At 36.9% G+C, this 23,197-nt stretch overlaps 1 protein-coding gene across 1 annotated transcript in view; it reads right to left on the bottom strand.

The window, feature by feature from the left end:
* Positions 1 to 15,964: 15,964 nt before the first annotated feature.
* The window catches only part of LOC142354383 (guanine nucleotide-binding protein G(I)/G(S)/G(T) subunit beta-3-like), a 46,057-nt gene continuing 38,824 nt past the window's right edge, over positions 15,965 to 23,197 (bottom strand). The window contains exons 6-8 of the mRNA XM_075406662.1: positions 20,522 to 20,707; positions 19,728 to 19,906; positions 15,965 to 17,203 (exon numbers count right to left, since the gene is read on the bottom strand). Of these exons, the coding sequence (XP_075262777.1) occupies positions 17,093 to 17,203; positions 19,728 to 19,906; positions 20,522 to 20,707 (476 nt within the window). The 3' untranslated portion in view covers positions 15,965 to 17,092. The remainder of the gene's footprint in view (positions 17,204 to 19,727; positions 19,907 to 20,521; positions 20,708 to 23,197) is intronic.

Genomic DNA, 23,197 nt, shown 5'->3' on the forward strand with positions numbered 1-23,197 from the left:
GAGAAAGTCAAGGTCGCACCAGATAAAACTAAAACTAAACAAAATAACTTGTATTTTACTAGAAAAATTATGGGACCTGTCCACAATGAAGCTCAGTAGCATTTCGACAAAAAAGAACAAAAACAGCAAACTTAATAAATTCGCTTATATTTCTTAAAAACAATTAATTTCAAAGTAATGAAAACCAGTAGATATCATTTGAAAACAACCTAATTTTTTTCACCCATGCGTATACAGGAGGGCCTTCAGACCAGTTGTAATTCAATTTCTTTATTCGGTTACAAATAGAACAACAAATAGAGACAACAAACAGAAATTCAATTGAACTTGCGAGAATACGCTGTCAAAGCTGTAAAACCCTTGTTTGCCCTTCAAAATAAGTTCAATTACGCCTTCATTGAATGCTTAGAATGTGTAATGTGACCTCTTATTAATGAGTTTAGCTAAAAAGTTGACAAAAAAGAGAAAAAGGTGTACAACGAAAAACTTTTGTATTACTCGAAAACAATTATTTTCAATGTCATGAACGCAATTAGCTTCAAAAAGAAAAAATTAAATAGATTCGTTTAGTCGTTCAAAATAGGCTCTTGAAACCAGTCATTATTCAGAAAATGTCTTACGTTAACAAAGAGAAAGTCAAATATAGACAAAAATCAAAAATTAAATTACTAATTTTTTTTTTGGGAAAAACCCGTGTCGAAACCAGTACAGTCATAACAAATACTTTAAAATCTTTAGATTTTGTACACATGCGCCTGCTCTAAACGCCAATAATGTAATACGAGAAACGTAATTAACGAGACTAGGTAACAAATACACACAAAAATATCAAAAACGCGAAAATAAAAATTATATTTTTTAAAACAATTGTTCTCAAAGTCATGAAAGCCGAAGATTATTCACTCAAATCAAAATATAGGCCCATATAATCTTCCATAAAAATTCCAGGAGAACTGTCATTCTCCAGGAAAATTCATACGACTAAAAGACAAAGTGAAAAGCCAGTTAAACACAAAAGAAAAAAAATAATAACTTAACGCGTAAAATCGCAAAAAAGATTAAAATTTAATTGAATAGAGAGAGGAAGCATTCTCTCTGTTTACACTAAGCTACAAGTTAACTATGTGGAGACGAAATTAGCTGCACAATTCAAAAATCCATTTGTTTTATATCAATTTTTTTAAAGTCAAAGGGACCACAAGCTTTCGAGTAAAAAAATGAATAGATTTATTTGGAACTGTTCGGGACTTTAATTGGACTTATCACCAGTCAGGTTTGATTTGAGTTAATCTGTTCGTTAATTAACAAAAAATAACTGAATTTGTTATAAAAAAGACCGACTGATTACAATCCGATTTGTTTTTTGATTGTAACAGTCCAAGATCGGACCAAAAGTAGCCTTGATGTTGCTGTTCGACCATTAGGAACACTTTATTGTTTCAAATGTTATAAATTTAGACAAATTGTTTTAAAAAATCAAAACTAAATGCTGCGTTTTTGATATTCATCGAGAAAAGATAGAAAAAACGGCAAAACTTTAATTCCAGAGCACTCTCAATGGACGTGGAAGTAGGACTAGCCTCCTTTGAAGTTTACAAATTTTGTGTTAGGTGTTTTCGCGTGTGTACTACCGGCAAATTTGCGTGTGTTATTTCCGGCAAATACAAAAGTGGACTAAAGATGTTTATTTGATGAAAAAGACTTAGTTTTGAAATAATTAGCCAAAATAGTCAAAACTATATCAAAATAGTCAAAAATGCTGTTTTGTTCATAAAATCAGATCAACAGCACTATTGTTAACAATATCATTATATTTTTTTAGCAAATTTAACAAAATTTTTGGCAAGACGTCTGAAAAATGTGAATGAGAATAACACAAATCAGTATCAATATTCACGAAAATTTAAACCTCGATAACTCGCTCTAGAAAACCAAAATCAAAAAATCTTTTTTATTCCATATTCCACGCTGTACGGGCTTTCTGATAATACCATTCACCTGTCTGATAATACCATTCACCTGTCTACGATGAATAAATCGATCGGTGAAAAATGACTGACCGAAAAACCCATTTGATTATATAATTCCTCGCCCCTCAAGAGGGGTCGGAACAAAAACGGGAGAGCAGGTTTTGAATAAAAATTTTTGCGCAAAATGCAAAAATATTGTATTTTTTTTCAAATTTTTACACTAATACTGTAAAATTTTTGCTGCTCTTTTCTATTTTTCTGCGCGCTACTCGCATTTTCTGTAAAATTTCCCAGCCGGCTGCATTTCAAACTAGGTGTAATTTGGTTCTTAAATTTGAACATTCGTTATAGTTGCAGATTTTCCAGACAATGACAACAAAGATTCTTACCCGAAAGTCAAAGTATTGCGTCATTTCGTACGACTAGTTCGATTCAGCCGGCGGCGTGATTAAACCCACAAGGTTTATGCACAATTTCAGATGAATTCTCTATAATTAGAAGCAAAATTTGCAGCAACTTTGATCAAGTTCGGGCTGAATACTTACTTTTACGCGTCCAAATAATTTGAACAAACAGTAGCAAATATTCATAATTAATGCAAACATTTGACTAGACGCCGTCAAATATTTGTCGTCTTGTCATGTATGTTATGATAACCATGACATTAAATTTTTCTTTGAATTAAGACCTCCTCGAACTCTAAACTACAAAAAATGTCGCTGTCCTCTCTAAAAATTGATAAGAATTGACAATTTAGGCGGTGAAAGCGTTAAAAAATATTCAAGATAAAGGGTAATTGCGGTGAAATAGCATATTTGTGAAGTAAATGTAGTGGGAGGGGTATTTATTCAAGTTTATGTAGGGGGGATTTGAAACAGTAGATAGAATACTTGCAGAAAATCTTTCGATGAATGGTGGGTTATCTGTCTAGCAGCGGTCCGCTTTTTAATGTTACTTCTTAGTTCCAATTTTGAAACCTCAATACTGAACTCTCTGATTAGAGTATTAAAAATGGAGAACCCGGGTCGAGGTATCACCGCCATTCAACGCAAAGTTATGTAAGATAAGCGGTGAATGCGTAACAGTTAGTAAAATAAGCGGTGAATGCGGTGAGATTACATAAATCAGGTGGTGAATGCGGTGAAAAAACCTTTATCACTGGGTAGCAGTGAAATTACATAAATTCACCGCTTTACTTAGTGGTGAAATTACATAAACTCATCGCTTAGAAAAAAGTGTTAAAATTGTGTGAGATCAGCACTGAATGCGATGAAATTACAAAAATTCACCGCTTAACTTACTGGTAAAATAACATAAATTCACCGCTTAGAAAACGCTTCTAATTATCTTATTTTCAACGAAGTTAAGATACATTTATTAAAAGACGTACGGAAAATTTACCCACGAGTAATCAAACATCTTTTTGGAATTTTTTCAAGCGGCGAATTTATGTAATTTAACCACTAGAGTAAGCGGTGAACTTTTATAATTTCACTGCATTTACCACATTTCACCGCTAAATTTTAACTTCACCGCTTATCTTACAAAAGTTCAACGCGTATGTTTTACATAAATGTGAGTGAATTTTATTTAAATTCAAAACAAATATGCAAGATTGTAGTGAGAATTGGAGCAGTAGAAGAAGAAGTTGCTGCCATGCAGGAGGTGAGAGGTTGGAATCCATGCAAGGACGGTAACTTGTAGTAAGCGGTGAAATGTGGTGAATTTTTGTAAGTTCACCGCTTACTCTAGCGGTGAACTTACATAATTTCACCGCATTCACCGCATTTCACCACAAACTTATGTACGAAATTTGCGGTGAAAAAACCAACATTTCACCGCTTATTTTACATATTTTTCCAAATTTTTCTCGACCCGGGAAACTTTCCAGAGACGTTCCAGCGAATGACTTTAGTAGATGCTTTTGTTTCGAATTAAAATTTTTCCCTATACCCGGGCCGAGGTGTCGACGCTAAAAATAGCAAAATTATGTAAGATTGGCAGTGAATGCGTTGAATCTATGTAATACTTACGCTTGAGGTGTTTAAAATAGTATTACCGTTTATAAGAGTAGATTATACACAATTTTTGGTTGAACTTAGCGCAGGTCATACATAGTCTTCCACTGAAATTAGCGTTTATATTACATCGATTTGAGTTTCTAGCTGAAAATTCTGTAAGAAAGTGTTTCATGGCAGCGGGAACTCTGGGAATAAGTGGATTTTGCTGAGAATGTGCGTTAAAAGCACGTGTTTTTGAGGAAAATTTTGGTCCTGGTTGCTGAATTAGTGTTGTGTCTTCACATTTATGGCCGTTTCTTTCATCAAAAAAGCCTCGGACTTTTCTTTCGACCAACTTTTGAAATCTAGGAGTGTCTCCCTAATCCATTGTTCTTCAACCTTGGAGAGTGAACAAGACTTTATGATATTGTGTGGCAACATTTGCACAACCGAGTTACGAGTTAAGCGTTCCTTAGCTCTAGTAAAACAAAAGTGCAATCTAGAGATCTCGACAAGGCCTGACACTGTAGCAGAATATCAGTAATATTGCCCTTATGCCCTTTTAATGGCGGGGAACTGTTGGGTTTGTCCAAAAGCTCGCTAACTTGTTCATGTTGTTGACCTAACGTTGATTCCATTGTCTTCTGTGGGTCCTTGTACATGTAATCACATTATGTAAGTTGTTGCGGCTAAACAGCATCTTTAAACGATCCTGACCACTTTGGATCAACATTGTATTATAAAAGTTATCAATCAGGAGAGGGTTCATTCTTCTTACTGGAAAAACTGGGGCTACTTCTTTTCAGAAGCCCACAATAGCTCTGTGGAAAAAGCATTGAGCGTCAGTACATTTGAAGTAGTTTTGGCGTGTGAAGCTATGATGCGACTTTGGTTGAATTAGTGAACGTACGTACCGGAGGGGAGTCTCCTCTGGTTTGAATATCCGTGGACAAGATGGTAGCAGAGCGGCCAATTTCGGAAAAGGAGTTTTAGTGACTAAAGGGACAAGTAAGTTGGTTTACGTAAAGGATGCTGACTTTATGCCTGCTCTGAAAACATGATCCTCAATTCAGTTTTTCTGCTGGATTTGCCATATGTACGGGTTTTCTTTGGGGGTTCTATAGTTCTATACAATACAATTCTGATTTACATGGGGGAAATATTTGAGCATGTCGCCCGTTTTTGAAAAGTTTGCTGGTAGGAAAACGTTTCTCAAATATGATGAATATGATTGGCTTTAGTCTCGTGGTTAGTGACGTCTGATGGGAGTGTCATTGGCTGTGAGGAGGCGCATCGAAATTCTACTAATTTGTTCGAGATTAACACTGCATGGAGTTTAGAAATGGAGACGGGATGGTAGGTTCATTTGTCGGTGCTTGTTACGGAGTTGGTGGATAAGTTCTTGTGAAACCTTGAAATTTATTTTTAAGTGCAGACAGTAAAGAGGGCTGAATATTGGCAACTATTGGGACATGTTCGACCTTCAAGTCATTTAGGCTTCGTATCGGAAACCGGCGAAGTTCATAGTGGCTTGAAAAAAAAAGAAAACTTTGAATTCCAAAATGTTACACACCTTAAAAGTGTTAACAAAATGGCAATTTACAAATTCTAAAATACATAAAACAATAAGAATATATTTTATTTACAACGTTTGGAATACTAAAACATAAAAAAAATTTATTGGATAATAAGGAAATTAAAAACAATGAAAACTTAAAAAAGGTCCCTCAACAAACCTCTGTTTTCCAATGCCTTTTCAGATATTCCTTGAAATAGAATTCTTTCAAAAAACCTTTGATGTTTTTAACATTATCGAGTTTTTGTCTTTGTTCATATGGAAATTCATTGTACAATTTCATGGCTTGCAGCATCAATGATTTATCGAGCAATTCCGAATTACTTTTCATAGCCGGATAAATTTTTCCCGTTCTCGCATTCTGTTTACAATTGGAAGTATGCAATACATTGTTGTTACTAAAAGCTGGTAATTGTTTCCTAACATATTTCAAGAAAAATACCATACATCGATATTTGAGAAGGAATTCAACAGGCATGATTCTGTTTGTTATTTTTAAATCAGTCGAGCGATCATACTTTTTTTTGAAACACACTTTTATTCCCCAATTAAGTTGTTTTTCTAATGTTATCATGAGATTTATTCTGATACCAACAAGCATAAGAGATGAGTATTGAATGTGACTTAAAACAAGCGCGTTCAATAGTGTTACTCTAGTTTTTATAGGAAAACAGTTCCTTATATCTTTCAAGATTTTTTTTATTATCTTTTGATCTCTTCTTTGAAGTTTAATTTGTTGTCTAATATTATTCCTCGATATCTTACCGACGACCATTCTCCTATGTTCACATCGTTAACACTGAGATAAGACGGAGTTCGTGCTTTTTTTGATGGAGCAAACACGATATATTCTGTCTTCTTATTGTTCATCATTAATTGCTGTGATTGGAAGTAATAACATAGTTTTTCAATATTTTTTTCCAAATAACTTCTGGCTATATTTTCATTAGTATGAGAAGAATAGAGAAAAGTGTCATCGGCGTACTGTATTACTTGACAATTGTCATTATCAATAGCTCTATGAAGATCATTCACATAAATGTTGAACAATATTGGTCCTGATACTGTCCCTTGTGGCACACCTCTGTTAAGTAAAATCCAGTCGGACTCATTTCCTGAGAAAACTACTTCTTGAGTTCTGTCTTTCAAATATGATCTAATCAATTGTGTAGATGTTCCGTCGAATCCTAAACATTTCAATTTTTCTATTAGTATTTCGTGTGAGATTGAGTCAAATGCTTTTAAGAGATCGAGGAATGCTCCACAAACTGTATTCTTTTTAGCCAATTCAGTTCTTACATATTCCGTACTTTGTAGTATGGCATCTGTTGTGGACACTTTTTTCCTATATCCAAATTGTTTAGGTGACAGCAAGTTATTTGAGATCAAATAGTCATTAATTGGGTTCCTTATAACTTGCTCAAAAATTTTTGTCAATGCACCGGATACTGATATTGGACGATAGTTAGTGGGATTTCTGTGTTTCCTTTTTTTATAAAGAGGTGAGAGCAAAGCTTTTTGAGATCAGTCGGAAAAAAAGACGCTGAAATAAACTCGTTTATCAGAAAACAGAGAGCCTCCGCAGGGACCGATTGGGCATCTTTCAACGCCCATGCGGGAATTTTTGAAGGACCCAAAGGTTTGTTCACATTCAAACATTTTATTAAATCATGGACTTCTTTACAAGTAACATATTTGAAGAAAAATCTTTTTGCATTTCCCGTATCAGCTGAGAACAATGTTTTATCAAATTTTTTACTTTCGCCAAAGTATTCCCCCTAAACTGAAAACTTGAAGTTAAAAAGGTTTGCGATGTCTTTTCCGTTCGTAATAAGCTCAGCAAAGCTGTTACGCAGAGTGTCTATTACAATTCGTTGTTTTTCATTGTTCCTAACTTCTTGTATAAATTTCCAGCGACTTTTTTCTATGTTCAGAGAAATAAAGTCTTTTAACAAGGAAGCTTGATTTTCTGATTTGAAATTTTTTCCAGATAGGAATTTGTTTCTATTCAGGAAAATTTTCGGTTTATCATTCCTCACAAAACAAGATTTCAATGGTGCATGCACATTTATTGCTTGCTAGACTATGATACAAAATTAGAACATCATTTCGTTAGCATTTTGTGACATCCAGAAAAGACTCCAATCTGAACTCCGAATATATTCCTGGAATTTTTCTTTAGAATAGTTCTTTTTGTCGAAGAAAGTTTTTTTGATTGGCATTTGTTTCATCATCATTTTTTCTTCTAATATAGCAACTGTTCCGTAATGATCACTATTCAAGATACTCTCTGTAACAAAACATTTTTTGAAGTTTTCTGTGATGAAAAAATCAATCAATGCAGTCTTTTTGATACTCTGTCTTGTCCCTATCTTTGTGTTACATGACACCAGCCCGTACGGAATAAATAGCGTTTCTAATTTTCGTTTTTCGTTCTGCTGAAAAAAGTCAATATTGTAATCGCCCATCAAAATTATTCGTTTGTTCTCAGCTGCAGCACAGTCAATTCCCAGAGCCAGTTCTGACAGAAACATTTCAGAAAGCCGTTTGGTCGGGCAGTACGAAATATTTATCAAATACTTTTTTTTATTGAACTCACATTCTACACAGATGCTTTCGAACAGGGATTCCGAGATGATGGTAAGATCTGAACGTTCTTTAGGTTTGATTGATCTCGGTATATAGAGCAGCAGACCACCTCCACTTGTTTTGTCATGTAATGAAAGAATCCTTTCTTTTCTGAAACATTGGAAAATTTCACTGCGTACTTCCCAAAAACGGATATCGTCTTTCATTTTGAGCCATGTTTCTGTAAAGCCAAAAATTGTGTTTTTTCCCAAATCATCCATTAATTGCTTTAAGGTGGAGTTCTGACCAACAATACTTCGACAATTGAAGGAGAAAATCTTTACATTATTCTTAAAAGACGCGCCTACTGTTTTAACGCACTCAGCGTATTTCCGAACTGGCCCTGGGTTTTGTTCTACATCTCCACATTGAATCATGATAGAAGCCTTAACTATTAAGACAAAACAAATATTTAATACACGGGAAAAAGAAATTGGAATGAAATTAAAAGGCGTTCCCGATGTTCTATTTTTTAACACGAAAAGTGGCACCTCATGAAACTTGTCGTACAACAATTCACTTGAAGATACAATTCGGGAAGATAAAATAGGTAGATTAATGAGACTGGTTCTCCATTTCCATGAAGTGCCTTCCCTAAACATCGATATCAAATTTGAATTATAAAACAAGCAATACATCATCTCGCGTTACGATACGAATTATTAAAAATGATTATTTCCCCTGGTGTAGTAATACGTTTGGTTGAATGGTTTGCGTTGAAAGGGATGAAATTTATTTCTATTAAACGAATGGTTGAAACTCCGATTGTATTGAGCGTTTGCAATAATATTGTTTGATGTGAGAAAAAAAAGTGTCCTAAAACCGCATTCTTTAAAAAAGGTACTCCCTGCTGGTAATTAAAATTTAAATCATCGTAAAATAGATAGTTGTAGTGGGGTAGTTTCATCATCATTTGATGAATGGGTAATAATTTCAAATTCATATTATTAGCAGAGTTTGCATAAATTTCAAGTTTTTTGTTGAAAGCAAATATTCGTTCATTAGCAACAGAGTTATGATTTGATGACTTGATTGGTGGGATTGACATTAGCACTAGAGATTTGGGTTTAAATTTGTGAGACACTACTCCAACTAATTCAATGTATTCATTGAAAAGTTCGTTCACATCACGATGTTTTTGTTTTAAAATCGAATTGGTTCCATCTTGTAAAACAACAGTTTTAAGTTCTTTCTCGGGATATTTTTCTAGAAGAGCTATCTTTTCTTTTGTTGTTGAACCTCTATATGCGTGAATGCAGATGTCTTGCGGTATTGAATTATCATTGACCAAATTCTTAACCAAGCTACTTCCAAGGAATAAATTCTCCGTGCTTGTTTCTGGAATATTAAAAGTTGGAAACGTTCTCACCTTGTATTCGTTATTTAAATTATGTGGTACTTCCTGATCTTTTTTGTATGTTGCCTGATCACCGTCCTGTCTCCTTTCTTTGATGTAAGTGCTGCATTGTATAACATAATTCTTTATAAGGTCATCTTTTTCTTCAACTTTTTTTGAAAAGGTCAACATAAATTTGATAAAGTTCGCATTTAGAGAGTTTCTCGAAGGATTGGAAGGATAGCATTGCGGTAGAAATGTACAATTTGTTTATTTACAGATGGAACAATATTAACAATAAGGGTATAATTCGTAAAAGCAAGCGAAATAATGTATCTAATCTAAGCAAAAATCATCTCATTAAAACATGGAGGTTAAAAGAGCAATTCGAGTTAAAACGTAGAAGCAACTGTACAGTAAAATGAAACGTTCGCATGTGAAAATGAAACGTTCGCTTGTGTTGATGCAGCTTGCGTTCTGTGTTTGGAGCATATACTTGAGAAAGCATACTCCTTTCCCTTTTCTGTGTGTTGGCGTGAACTAAATTTATTTTTGATCATGAGTCTCAATGGTTTCAAGGGTTTCAAATTTTTTTGGCATTGTTTGCAATATGTGCTGCCTCTCGTCTGTGAACATACATGCTTTCGTGTGATTCAAGATAACTGAATATACGCGATGTCAATTTCTATTGAAGCTAAATAGCGGCATTGCTCATAAAGTTTACTCCCAACAGGTGTTGTTGACATGGGACTATTGAACTGGAGTGATTCAAACTGGGTCCAATCGCGAAACCCTAAATATTACCGGATGGAGATGAAATTGCCCAATCTTGAAAACATTGCTAGCTCTTACTGGAAGTATTGTCGACAAAACATCGCTCGCTGCATACGGATAAATTGCCCATCAAATAAATTTCGTTCACTTTTGCAGAACCTACGCTCTTGAGTTGCCCTATTACAATTATTATTTCCCTGCAGAAGTGGTTTACGTATTTTCGCAAGCAGAACAATGATACTTTTTACCAAGCTAGAAAAGTGAATCTTCTCAAGAATCCGAGTAAAAAATACTTTTTACTTTGGAATTTAAAGATTAACAGAGTAGTAAGAAAGAGTGATCTAATTGATAGAAGAAGACGATCATCTAGATTTTTGGGCAAAAATTGCCAATACGTATACGCATTATGAGTACAATAAAAAATATATATGAAAATAAACATATCAGCATGATATATAGTGTGAGTACTAAGACTGGCAACAAAATGTTACCTTATACGGAAATCCCAGAATTAAATCTATTTCCGGAGGTAAAATTACCATGTGTGCAGTTAATGACGGAGATAGGAAAATTTAACATCAGGTAGCTTACAGCTAATAATATGTTTGAATTAAGAGCCAATGAGCAAGATATAGAACTTCTCACCTTAACAAAGCTTACTTCGTTACAATAATTTTGGTACTTTGAATTTTTTGCACCTGACATTATATTGCTCAGCTAAGCTAGACAGTTTCTTTAAGTTTAAGTTAGGTGTCGCACTCTATTTCATATCTTCCATTCGGCGGTCTTGAGTTGATTGCGTAGAGTCTGCTCGCACTTAAAATACGCGGAAAAATTCCAAGTTTAAGCCGGCTACTGATTTTGCACAGATGACTGCTGCACTCTTGACAGTGGGAGGATAGTGATGTGAAGTTGCTCCAACTTGTCTGGCCATGAATGAAGAGAGAGAAATTTCTTCTTGATGTGTTTGCTCCCCTTGTCCATGAGTCTCTTTTGGTAAACTTAATAAAACTTTGATTGTCCTCACCAATTACTATTGGTCAATTCTGTTGAATGTCAAAGTCCTCAAGAAGTTGCCACAAGTATAGTGCTTCTTGAACTGCTTCGAGAATGACTTCGTATTTTGCTACTAATGATTACAGAGAAAATGTGATCTGCCCATTGACACCACATCCTAGTGATGCACCCAGCTCTTTCATCTTGAAGTAGCAGCCCGTCTTTGAATTCTTGTTGATCACATTTCTGCTTCGACAGCGTGACCAAATTGTTTTGGCATAGGACTGCGAGCAAGTCCACGGCCTAGATTCTATTCAACGCCAAGGGTTGACGGAAATCCAAATTCTCGTTACCAAGTAGATATTTAATAGTTATTTTTGTGTCCAGGCCGGACGGGCTTGCTGTAACAGATATGACGAGATAAAACGTGGAGTTACAAACCTCACATGAGTCAGCTGTATGGAGGACAGTAAAAAGCACTTTTCAAAACTGCAAACTAAACACTCCGAGGTGCCATTTAAGTCTGGCGCACTGGGTGTGTTGCACCTCCACTTGATGCCTTTATATCCATAACTCACGACAATGTTTATTATGTTCTTTTTTCCAACGCTTTTTTGAATCCGATGAAGTTTAGATCATTATCTGATTAATTATAGCCAGCATATTTCTACAGAAAACAAAATGCAACGACCCAATAGCATAACAACTGCATAAGACATAGCATCTAAAGATAGAACGACTTTAACCTGGACAACAAATGTGGTCAGACAATTCAAACGCCATCTTTTCCGATGAACGCTAACTTAAGATGGGCTAAAACAAACAATCTAGAAGTTTGTGAAAGGAAGGAACTGGTACCCGAGTCTCTCTGTTAGTGAGAGATGATAGGGTGGGGGTCTTACATAATGGTTGCCCTCTAGAATGTTCAATTTGATTTGCGCCACAAGTAGAGCTGTTAATGTTATTTTTCGAGGCTTTAGATGCGAAAACGCTCTCGGTCCCGTCAGGAAGTGTTTCAAGGCAGCTGGAACTGCGGTAATATGTGCATTTTGCAGAAAATGTGCGCTAAAAGGAAGAAACTACATTCCAAAACACATTAAAAGCTTATTCCAATTACCAGCATCTTGTTGGCGTCCAGATCACTGTCAGTTTTTTTATTCCACAACGAATTTGTCAGCCCAGAACAAAACAAAGTGTGACCCTTTGTATCAGCTTTTGCAAACAAACGATAACCATCACTGCTTCTGTTGGATTCTTGTCTAGTTTGAAAATTTGCTAGTCTTTTGTATCAGGTTCCGGCTGCTTTTTTCTGCATGTAGTAAACTGACTGATTCAGTCGATATTCTATCTTTCTCCGTCTTGTCCTAGTTTTACAAACTCTTGTGTTTTTTACCGGTACAATCTTCCTAATAGTTGAGTGCAGTCACTTTGACATCAATTGGCGGATCACATAGCAAGATTTCGAAGCATTTTAGGGGAAAGTATCATTTTTCACCCGTTTATATCCTTTTGCCAAAAATTGTCCTTTGTTGTAGTAGCCATTAGGTCCTAGTCCCCTTTTTAAAACCATTTGCCAGGAGCGACGTCATTTTCTGTGGGTTGTCGCAATAGGTTCCATGTCAGTTTTTCTTGAAAAACTTTGACTTCGTTCTTCATTTTCAGGTGCTATTGGTTCCTCTCAACACTTGGCATAGCTTCATAGACTCATCTGTATTCCACATATTCACCCACAGTCACTGCAAGATGAGTTCCGAATTTTGCATAACATTGCGTAAAACATCTTGACCTTGTCCATCGTCTGGGCTCAATTACATCCATTTTTTCGTTTGCGTGTGAGAAGTTATATGTATCAATCTTTTCAAATGACCCTGAGTCCCATAAACACCTGATAGCAGTGGCTTCTTCGTCCATTGCCACCTGTTCAACATCTTAGCTCTCCTCAATGTTGTTATTGATGAGTGCCTACGCTATCTGCGTAATGCCTAGATGTATCCGTTTGCTCTTTCTGGTTATGTTTTTAATAGAATCATCACTCTTGGGAGAGTTGTCATTTTTGGCATCCCTTGTATAGTCATTTCATGTAAAATGCAAGACATTACCCAGTACGTCCTGAGAGTTACTTGTTTTCGTTGTCGTGTGAGCTTCTCGGGCATTCCCACTGTGAGAAAGAATAACATCAGACTGGCTAGTACTTCACTCCTTGGCTTTGGCAACTCCAAACAAAACACTCCTTGTTCTGGCCAGCAAAAAAAGAATTGGAAGCCTGAGAACAACTTTACTCTGAAAGGTTTTTTTTCACGTCTGTGAGCACTCCAGTTCTCCGTTTGCTTGGGTCCCTGCAAATCTTACAATTTGAGCCATTTTGATCTTGGCCAACGCCATTCTTTGAGCTGATCAATATCTCTGGTGTATTCCTGATCTCATATGCTTGATTCACTCTCTGTTTTCTTGGTGTTGAAGCTTGTCCTGAGTTCAATAACGATGCAAAACGAGTTAAAATAATTTTTGTGCATTTATTTCACCCTTGGAGTTTGTTTGCAGCTTTACCTTCTCTCGAAAGCCAAGTGAATCTTCAGACAGATAAGGTTTGAAGAATAGTCAGTGACATACAGCATCGTTTTTCGTTTACATTGGAAATCCCCTCTGCTCAAGTGTATGGTGATCCACACACACAGTCAATGCCTATCACTTTAAGGGCTTTTTTATGCTTCTAACCACTCATTGAATGGACCCAAAGTCCAGGAACGCATAAATTTTTATTAACATGTAATTTATTCAACGTCTCCACTGGCTTGTCTGCTGTCTTCTACTGGGTAAGAGCCAAAAAAATACTTTTCTAGTGTAGTCAATGTTGGACCCACTGCCACTTACTCACGTTGAGTAACATCGTTGTGCCAGTTGCAAGTTTTGTCTAGATCTCTTCTCACCGCATTTGCTACATCTGCAGCCTCCCTCCTACTGCAGTCCTTTCCAAACTAACCACTAAGAACTCATTAGACTAATTTCACTTTCAGGGCCACTTCTCAAAGCCAGGTTTCACTGCTGCTGCCGGAGAATCACCAGATTGTCCCCTGAGCCTATGCTATGAGCTCCCATGGAAAAAGCACAGCTTTTGTCAACTTACGCGAAAGTTGTTGGCTGTCGAACAAACTGTTTCGCCAAAAAACTATTGTCAGTTTTTCCACGCTGAACAAATATCAAACGAACAGGTGATATGAATTTGTGAGAAAAAACTAAAAGATGATGCTATGAATTTGTGCGACGAAAAAGGCTCTAAGATTGCCCGAACATATATTCCCATTAACGATGGAAAAATTGAGACAATAATCTAATTAGAGGACAATGATTTATAGATGGAGACCTAAATCTGACCAACTGGACACTTTATTCAATAATCCGGGAATTAAACATATTTAATGACGTACCCTGACAGAAAATTACTTCCAAATTGGTATAGGGAAATTGAACATGAGATACGTTACAGCTAAACTTAGCTTTATTGACTTCAGTGATTTTGTTGGTTCAAATCAACTGCTCATGATATTCTGCTGGCAAGTTAAACTTTACAGTTTCTTAATGTTTAAGTTGGGAATTGAACTCGATTTCTAACATTGGAATCATGACATCAACCTATTTTCACTTGATGCCGCAGAAGCTGCGCTATTGAGAAGTAAGACTCAAGTTGCTCAATTTGGATTTCCCGCAAAGGCATTTGAAGTTGACACCAGGGCCTAGTTATGAGCGGCTGTTTCGCTTTCTCATTTTTCTTTCTTCGATCTTGTAAATACCAGGTCTTGTTAACGTCTAATTAACGAGTCAGAACCCTATCAGGACAGAAGTAATTGTTTCCCAATGTGTCGCTGAAATAGATTATCATGCAACAAAAAATCAATACATCAAAAATAACTGATGCATTGCGGATAGCATTCGTTTTAAGTTAGCAAAAGCCGGTAAAATTCTTTATTCATGAACATTATTATACGAAGTGGAAGTCAAACTTTCGAGTTTAGTCTAACTTGTATCAGCGGTTATTAGGTCTCTACTTCCGGCAAACTTGAACAAAGTGGGCGGAAGATGCATATTTGTTTCCATTTCTGATAGAAAAAGTTGTTTTTCGAAATATTAGCAAAAATTGGAGCTTAAGTTGTCCGAACAAATAATTCACCGACCTTCCCCTGTGATTAGAGGCAAATCCAAAAACACTATTGTCAACAAACAAAAATGACAAAATGAGCAAGAATTCCTGAAAACGCGAACAAAATTAATGGATATAGGTTTTTATAAAATTTGTGCCCTGCCAAAACTGCAAATGAGCGCAACCAACATACCAATTGACGATAAAATTGCAAAAAAGGCGTGCATGACAAAAATCGCCTAAGGCTTCAATGGAAGCAAGCAAAATGAGAAAGAGAACCAATTGTGAATTGCGCAAAGATCAGCTTTTTGTTCAGCTTAATTTTGGCAGAGGGATGAAACCCTGCGGAACCAGAAAATGGGTTAAAAGGGATACTACTCACAGTCCGGAGCTTACGACCAGTCAATTCAAGAGATTGTACATCAGCCTTGCGAAAAAACGCTGGCTCGATTCCAGTACTGGCCCATTTTATTCCAATAGCAGCGCCTGTTTTGACCCTCTTAACAAAATCCTAATAATAATTTTTGGACTATGGCTGAGGCAGAAAGGTTGTTTTGCAAAAATGAATTGAAATTAAATTGAAATTGAAAATATTATTTTATAAACGCTACAAACTTGAGCAAAACATGCCACTTAATTAAGTTGAGGTACAAACACGAGATGAACCTGCGTTCGTTTTGCTACCAATAAATTTATCAACACAATTCTACTTTTCGCCCAATTAGAAGATTATCTGCGAATTTATAGGAAAAGCACAACTCTCTTTCTTTATCAAATCAGTCAAATCAAAATACATTCGACAAAAAATAGAAGACAATTTCCACTTAAAATGTCAACTGTTACGTCTGATAGATTTCTTTTCATTTGTAAGTGGAAATGAATGACTAAGAAATTGAATTTACAAAAGTAATGAGCATTAGTAATTAAAGATTGGCTTAACTTTTGGATAGAAGTCACTGTGTTAAAAAGAGAAAACAATATTAAATTTTCAGATCAATAATTTAATAAAACTGCGCTTTTTTCATTCGGTCTGGCATATTACTTGGGCTCTCAAAAATCCCTCAAATTTAACAGTTTTGGTTCCATTTTTCCATAGTCTTCATAATTTTAACAACCGTTGGTTCCATAGTCATTTCAAAGAGGGCCATTTTTACTGAGAGCAGTTGTGTGAGAACAAGTTGCAATTTGTCAGATAAGATGAGAAGTACAAAATATTCTTTGACAAACTAACTACAAAAGACCGGCTCCAAAGTCACAATATAATCAATTAATGTTCAAAAAGCCCCTTTTTATCTTGCCCAGTTTGAACACAGTTTCAGCTAACAGTAGCCCGCTCCGATAACAATTAATTCAGCTGTTCAAATCACCATGCAAACGCGTAGAAGCACATAACACTTCAAGTAGTTTTATTCAATACTGTTTGAGTTTTGAGAAGTCAACTTTAGTCCTCGAAAGCTTTTCGAAATAAGTCAAAATCGAGATGTAAATATTGTTTACTCGCTAGTGTAAACATGAGCGTTGATAGCTGCGAATGAAAGTGAAAACAAATCGGATTTGAAAACCAATACAAATATCAGCAGATGCAAACAAGTGGGCAATGAGCACTGTTGGGTTGTTCAGGCAGGGTACGGGGGTAGGGGTGACTGTGTGTGTGGTATATCTGTGGAAGTTGTTGGTTTAGTTCCAGATCTTCAGTTTGGCATCCCATGAGCCAGAGCAGACTGCGTTGCCATCCGAGTTCACGCCCAGACAAGAAACACGCGCTTCGTGTCCAGAGAGAATACCCACCTAAAACATTCATATTTTCAGGAAGGCAAAATATGCGCTGAGGGAGAGGGAGGGAGAAATTAACTTTATACAGCACGAGTTGCTTCATGTGCGTTTTACCGAAGATTATTTTGCTTAAGTCGACCTGGCTTCAGCTTTCAGCCCCGGATTATTCGTTACTCTGGTCTCCAAACTGGTAGCTAATGTGTCGCACTTTTCAATTTCGTATCACTGCTAGTAGTTAACTGTCGCTAATTGAATATAAGTGCCAACAATTGCGAAGGAGAGATGTAAAAGCCAGTAAGTAAAATTGTCAGAAAAAAATTTAGCATCGAAAAGACACACCACTACAATCATTTCACAATTGTTGGAGAGCAAATAAAAAACATAACAGGAGACAAGTCCTGAAATACTTTTCAAAGAAACTAATTAACTAAGCACCTGACTATTAACACTTATAGATCTGAAGTGAGTCAATTGAACTGATTAAAGTAATCCTTATCAGCAACTTTTGACATCAGTCCCTAATGAGATTATTGATAAGTACAAAAATACTCTCAAAACTCAAAAATTCATTAACAATATTGAATAGCATCAAAGTCATGAAAACCACTAGCCTTCAACTCCAACCCTCACTTCGGTTCATATGTGCCTCATTAGCAACAAATGAGACCCAACAATACTCTCAACAGGCAACTACAAAGAGAACAGAGATATAATAAACATAACCGACTAACGTCAGGCGAATTGCTTTCAAACGACCGGCGAGCGGTTGGCTTCGCCAGTAGGTAGGCATGGTTTCGTGAGGCTAGTTTTAGCTGAATTGAAGGGGCGTAAGTGAGCAAAGCTGGGGGTGCACCGGGGAGAGTCAATTTCTAAGAACCACCCTTCGCACCATAAGTACAAGTCTCCAAAACAGATTCTGTGAATCGCATACTTGAAGACTAGTGAGCTGAAAGGCTCTAAGAACATTTAATGGCCGCTGGGTGCTACCTGTTTATCCCGTTTTGGAGGACGAAAAGTCAAATGCGTCGAACAAAAAATTGGTCAAGCGAAAAATGGCATTCAAAAAGACCGACAGGACTAATATAATTGCTACAAACTTCGTTTGATAGCAATTAAAAAGACGATTCCAGACGATATCATATTAATAGCGCTCAATAGAGGAAACACTGAAAACAGAAGTCAAATTGCCACACGCGAACAAAATTCGGTTTCAATAATTTTTTTTGTGATACTACCGAACATTTGTTCAAACCCCAACTTCTCGCTCCACTTTAAAAGCAATTTGAAGAAAATCAGGCTTATAACCTACTGGCTTATCTCTCCAGATCTGTATGTGAACAGAACTTCAAAAAATAGACAGCGTGAAGAGATGTTTTAAAAAAGACAGGGTATCAATACAATCTAAATACTATGGATTCTATAAAAATGGGTAGACGAGTTTCCGTTACTAGTCCCCAATAAAAAAATTGAAAACAAAATTTCTTTTTTATTTACAATAACAAAACCGTGAAGTGGTGTCGTATGGTAATGCAAAACGGAAACATTTTAAAATTACATACTTTTGCAGATTCTGTGCCATTATTCTTTTGTAAAATGTGTGATACTTCCTATGCAAGTTATGGCATGTGATAACTTACGTTTAGAAACTAAATTGATTTAACGACTCGAAGTGTCTTTTTCAGTCAATTTTATTGGAGTGAGATTTGAAGCAGCAATTCACATGCTTGAAAAATTTTTGATTTAATTGAGTGTTGAACAAAAATGCAAAAGGGAGCGAAAGGACATTAGTTTTTTGTTCTAACTGTTTTTGAGAGAGAGAAATTGAGGTATGTAATCACTTCTTGTAAGCGAGCGAAATGTTTAGTTCACGTGCGGCTTTTTCATACATTTTTTGTTTAAATGTTTTTTCGGTTTAGTGGTTTGAAAAAGCTACGCAAATATATTAAAGTATGACCAGATAGTGTCTTTAAAAAATTTTAAAAATTAATCCGAAATTTGCATATTGCTGTGTGAGCAGTTTGTTTGTTGTTTTCAATAGCATAAACCATAACCCACTTGCTCTCAAACAACCGTTAAGCGGTTGGCTACGGTAGTAGCCAGTTGTGGCTTTGGGATGCAATCATTAGGGGGTGGGTGGTCAAGCGATGAAGGGGGTAGGGCTAGCAGGGCTGAACGATAGGTTGGGGTGGATTGAAATTGCCGGGTGCTGGAGGGTGGAAGGAGGAGTGTTGTGGGGGGAACATACGAAAAAGGCTAACGATTTCTACAATTAACTATTTTTATCCTTTAATACTTCGGTTACATGACAATTTATTCAATGCCAAAATACGAAATATGCTAAAATACCCGATATCATACCCAATTAATTCCCTTTACGGCCTTTTCGTTTACCTATGTTCGTATTACAAGCTTGCTTTATTACAATCTTTCGCATAGGATAAAATATTGGGTCTATTTTTGCGTATTGGCTCTTTTGGCATTGAATATTTTGTCTTGCCGCCAATAATTCAGTCAATAAATTAGGAAAACAATGAGTGACCTTGAGACTCTTGAGGGTGTCCCAAATTAATACATCGAAGTCACAGGCCACGAAAAGGAGTCGTCCACTTCGAGAGAAGCTGACGGCTGCGATGCCATAATTCAGGTTCAACTGCGAGTAACTGGCCACTGCCTGGTCACTCCTTATATCGTACAGCTTACACGAGTTGTCATCCGAACCTACAACACAAACAAACAAATGAAGATTCATAATCAGATCAAGTTACATTTTATAATTTGTGACCTCTTCTGGTGCAGAAGACTTGATTTCAGCTTTTACTATCTTTCTTTAGGCTAACTAACGTAACCTTTTAACGCTTATTTTGATGGAATTTTTTCGGAGAGCGGGGCACGCGAGAAAATGTTCTGATTTCTGCGAAGTTAAATTCTTTAGTTATTAGTCGTTAGTGCTATACTAAGCAAATTAAAGGTTAGTGTGGTGGTAGCAAGAAGTGATTTATGAAATTTTACTGCGTTCATTACTTTTCTTAGTTTATATTTATCAGCCAATCAAAAGCTGCAAGCTGGACACATATTTGAGCATCTTCTATTTTGTTTGGTTCTTCACGTTACCCATATGGCTACCATTTTTTACATAATCTAGGGCGCAAGGGCTCAAATCGGTGTTTGAATGGGAATGAACAACTGGAGGCCAATCAAGGCGCGCGAAGATCATTCAAAAACAAGTCACACAAAAACACAGCTTAAAAATTTACGGAAAAGCAGCCAATTAGCCGAACCCTTTCAAAGTAAAGGGTAAACAGCAAGACCTGATGTGACGATGAAATTGTTTACCTGTGACGAATGCTCGGTCGCTGGGAAAGAAGCTGATGGAGTTGATGTCTAGCTCGTGTCCAGTGAATGTCTGTTTGGCTCCCTTGTCCCTCACATCCCACAGCTTCGCACTCCTGTCGCAACTCCCACTCACAAACACTGTATTGTCACTGCTGCCCGCCAGACCCATCACTTCTGCCGTGTGTCCTGCATAATATGATGGACGTTATACACTTCGGTAAATTGTACTTTTTGGATCTATTTTTTTAAAAAGGAACATCATTGATGAGGGTTCATACATTTTCTTCCAACCCGTCAAAGAAAAATCTAAATTTGAAAAGAGGATAGACGTTTCTCGCCTCGACGTTTGATGATAGATAACGTTAGAACACCATCGGACGAATTGCTCTCAAACGACTGACGAGCGTTTGGCTGCGTCAGAAGCTAGCTACGTGAAACAATCTTACATCTTAAAATAATAGCAATACAATTTCTGACACATTTCAAAGAATTTTCATTGATTAAACAAAAGAATAGACCTAGCATGGATAATAAATGGGCTGGGAAAACCACTTAGAAGAGAAACTGATTAAAAATTTTAAAACTATCGAAAACCAAAGTCAAACTGCCACATACGAACAAAAAAAACCACCATCCAGAAAGCAAAGCGAATTTTTGGTCACAGACTGTTTTCTCACTCTACTTTGAAATCACACCAAAGCCACTCGCTTTTTGTGCCCCACTTCCTGTTTTGGCGTGAACAAAATCGTTTCTACATTTTTACTTAGGAAAACATGCGAACAACCTTTTAAAAAAAGACAGCGCCCAAATACAATTCAAATTCAATGAATTATAAAAATAGAGAGCACCAATATAAAACAGTTCTCGGATCGTAAAAAACCTGCAGAATACCACTCAAAGCTGACAGACAGTCTTTCGATATTTCAATTCATAATATAGCTCTTGCTAAACTGCTCTACTTAACATCTTGCTAAACTACTCTACGTAAACTGGTCTTATTTGATACATTATGAGTTAGGTCAACTTAAAATTATGTTAAAAGTACTTTAGGCCATCCGACGTATATTAGAACGGATTTTATGCAATATAAAGCTCACGTGGTTAAGAGAATGACGTAGTAAAACTTTCTCGCTAAATGTATTGCTCATTTCATGAATATATTGCTCATTTCAATTTACCTGGTAATATCCTCCGGCCCGGAGGGAGGTGTTGAGAACATTGGTGCAAGCGTAACGAGCGATTCAGACGACGTGCGCACGATGGCGGAGCGGGCGACGCTGTCGAAACAGCATCGAAGATATTCAATTCAAGCAGTTGGATAGTAACCCCCTAGGGTTGCTTTCTTAACGATCCAACAGCTGCTCGGCAGACGTCTGCCACTTAGACCTACGGTTCAGAGCAGGTATACACTCCTTCAGCCAACTTACCAAAATTGCTTTTGCATTGACGTAAGACTGCGCACGAGCGATCCCCTCACGGTGATCGAACTCGTCAACGCCAACGATGGACGGAATTCCGGTTGCTTGGTTGCCAAGTAGAAAATGATTGGGTAATATTGCGCTGAGGTGAGATGGACTGGTGCTTACGGGCGTTAAAGGACGTGCGTTCAGTGCGTATTCAACTAGACAAAAAGTAGTAATCAAAACCTCACCTGAGAGGAGACATGTACCGAGGGTGGTATACATTACCCTCTCAAAAACACGCACCAACCTCTCCCAGATGCCACCTTGGTGTGGCGCACTGGGCGTATTGAAACTGCATTTAATAACCTTAAGCGCAAAAACCGTGGAGATGTTAAGTGTTCCATTTTTGAATACATTCACGGAGATCTTTCTCCGCTCCGATAAAGTTCGTACCATTATCTGACAAACAAATAACAAGCGTACCCCTGGGGGAAACAAAACCGTTCCACTCCCATAACAGAGGAACTAGTATCCATGGACGGAACGGCTTCAACATGGACAGCACGTGCAGTCAGGCAAGTGAAGAGAAATCCCAACCTCTTCTCTGTAGTCCGACGAGCGGTTAAGTAAAATTAGCCGAAATAATCAACTCCTGTGTTGGTAAAGGAGGAGACTGGTAAGCAAGTCTCTCCTTTTGCGGGTTTGCCTTAATCGGTTTTATGGTTGCCACACATAACTTTCTACACAAGACGCAGTTTGATTTAATCGAACGCAGAGTGGAACGTAGTTTAAGGACGGCGTAACGTTCCTGTACTTTTGACCTTAAGTAATCGATGCTCTGATGTTGATTTTTCAAGGAGTTTGAGCACGTATGCGGTAACAATTGGTTTTTGATGAGAACTGAACTTATCATACGATACTAAATGAATGCTTTGTTCATTAACGATTTTGGTTGCGGATGCGGCTAAAGATGAGGTGGAGTCATGATCTTGTTCCTTGGTTAAACCACCGAACTTGATGTTATTGACGTCGGTATCTGTAACGAAAGCAATTGCTTAGTTCCCAAGAAGTCAGGACACTTCACCCAATTTCTTATTGCAATAACTCAGCGGACATACCACGCGTGCCTTAATCTGCCGGATTATTACAAGAGGCGACGTGGTTCCATTGATCAAGGCTGGTGTATTCCAAGATTTCAATTACACGATTTCCGATAAAGATGGGATATTTGTTGTTTGAGTTTACCCACTGCAAGATGATCGTATTAACAACA

The sequence above is a fragment of the Convolutriloba macropyga genome, chromosome 15 (assembly GCF_964194025.1).
Source record: "Convolutriloba macropyga chromosome 15, txConMacr16.3, whole genome shotgun sequence".
NCBI lineage: Eukaryota > Metazoa > Xenacoelomorpha > Acoela > Convolutidae > Convolutriloba > Convolutriloba macropyga.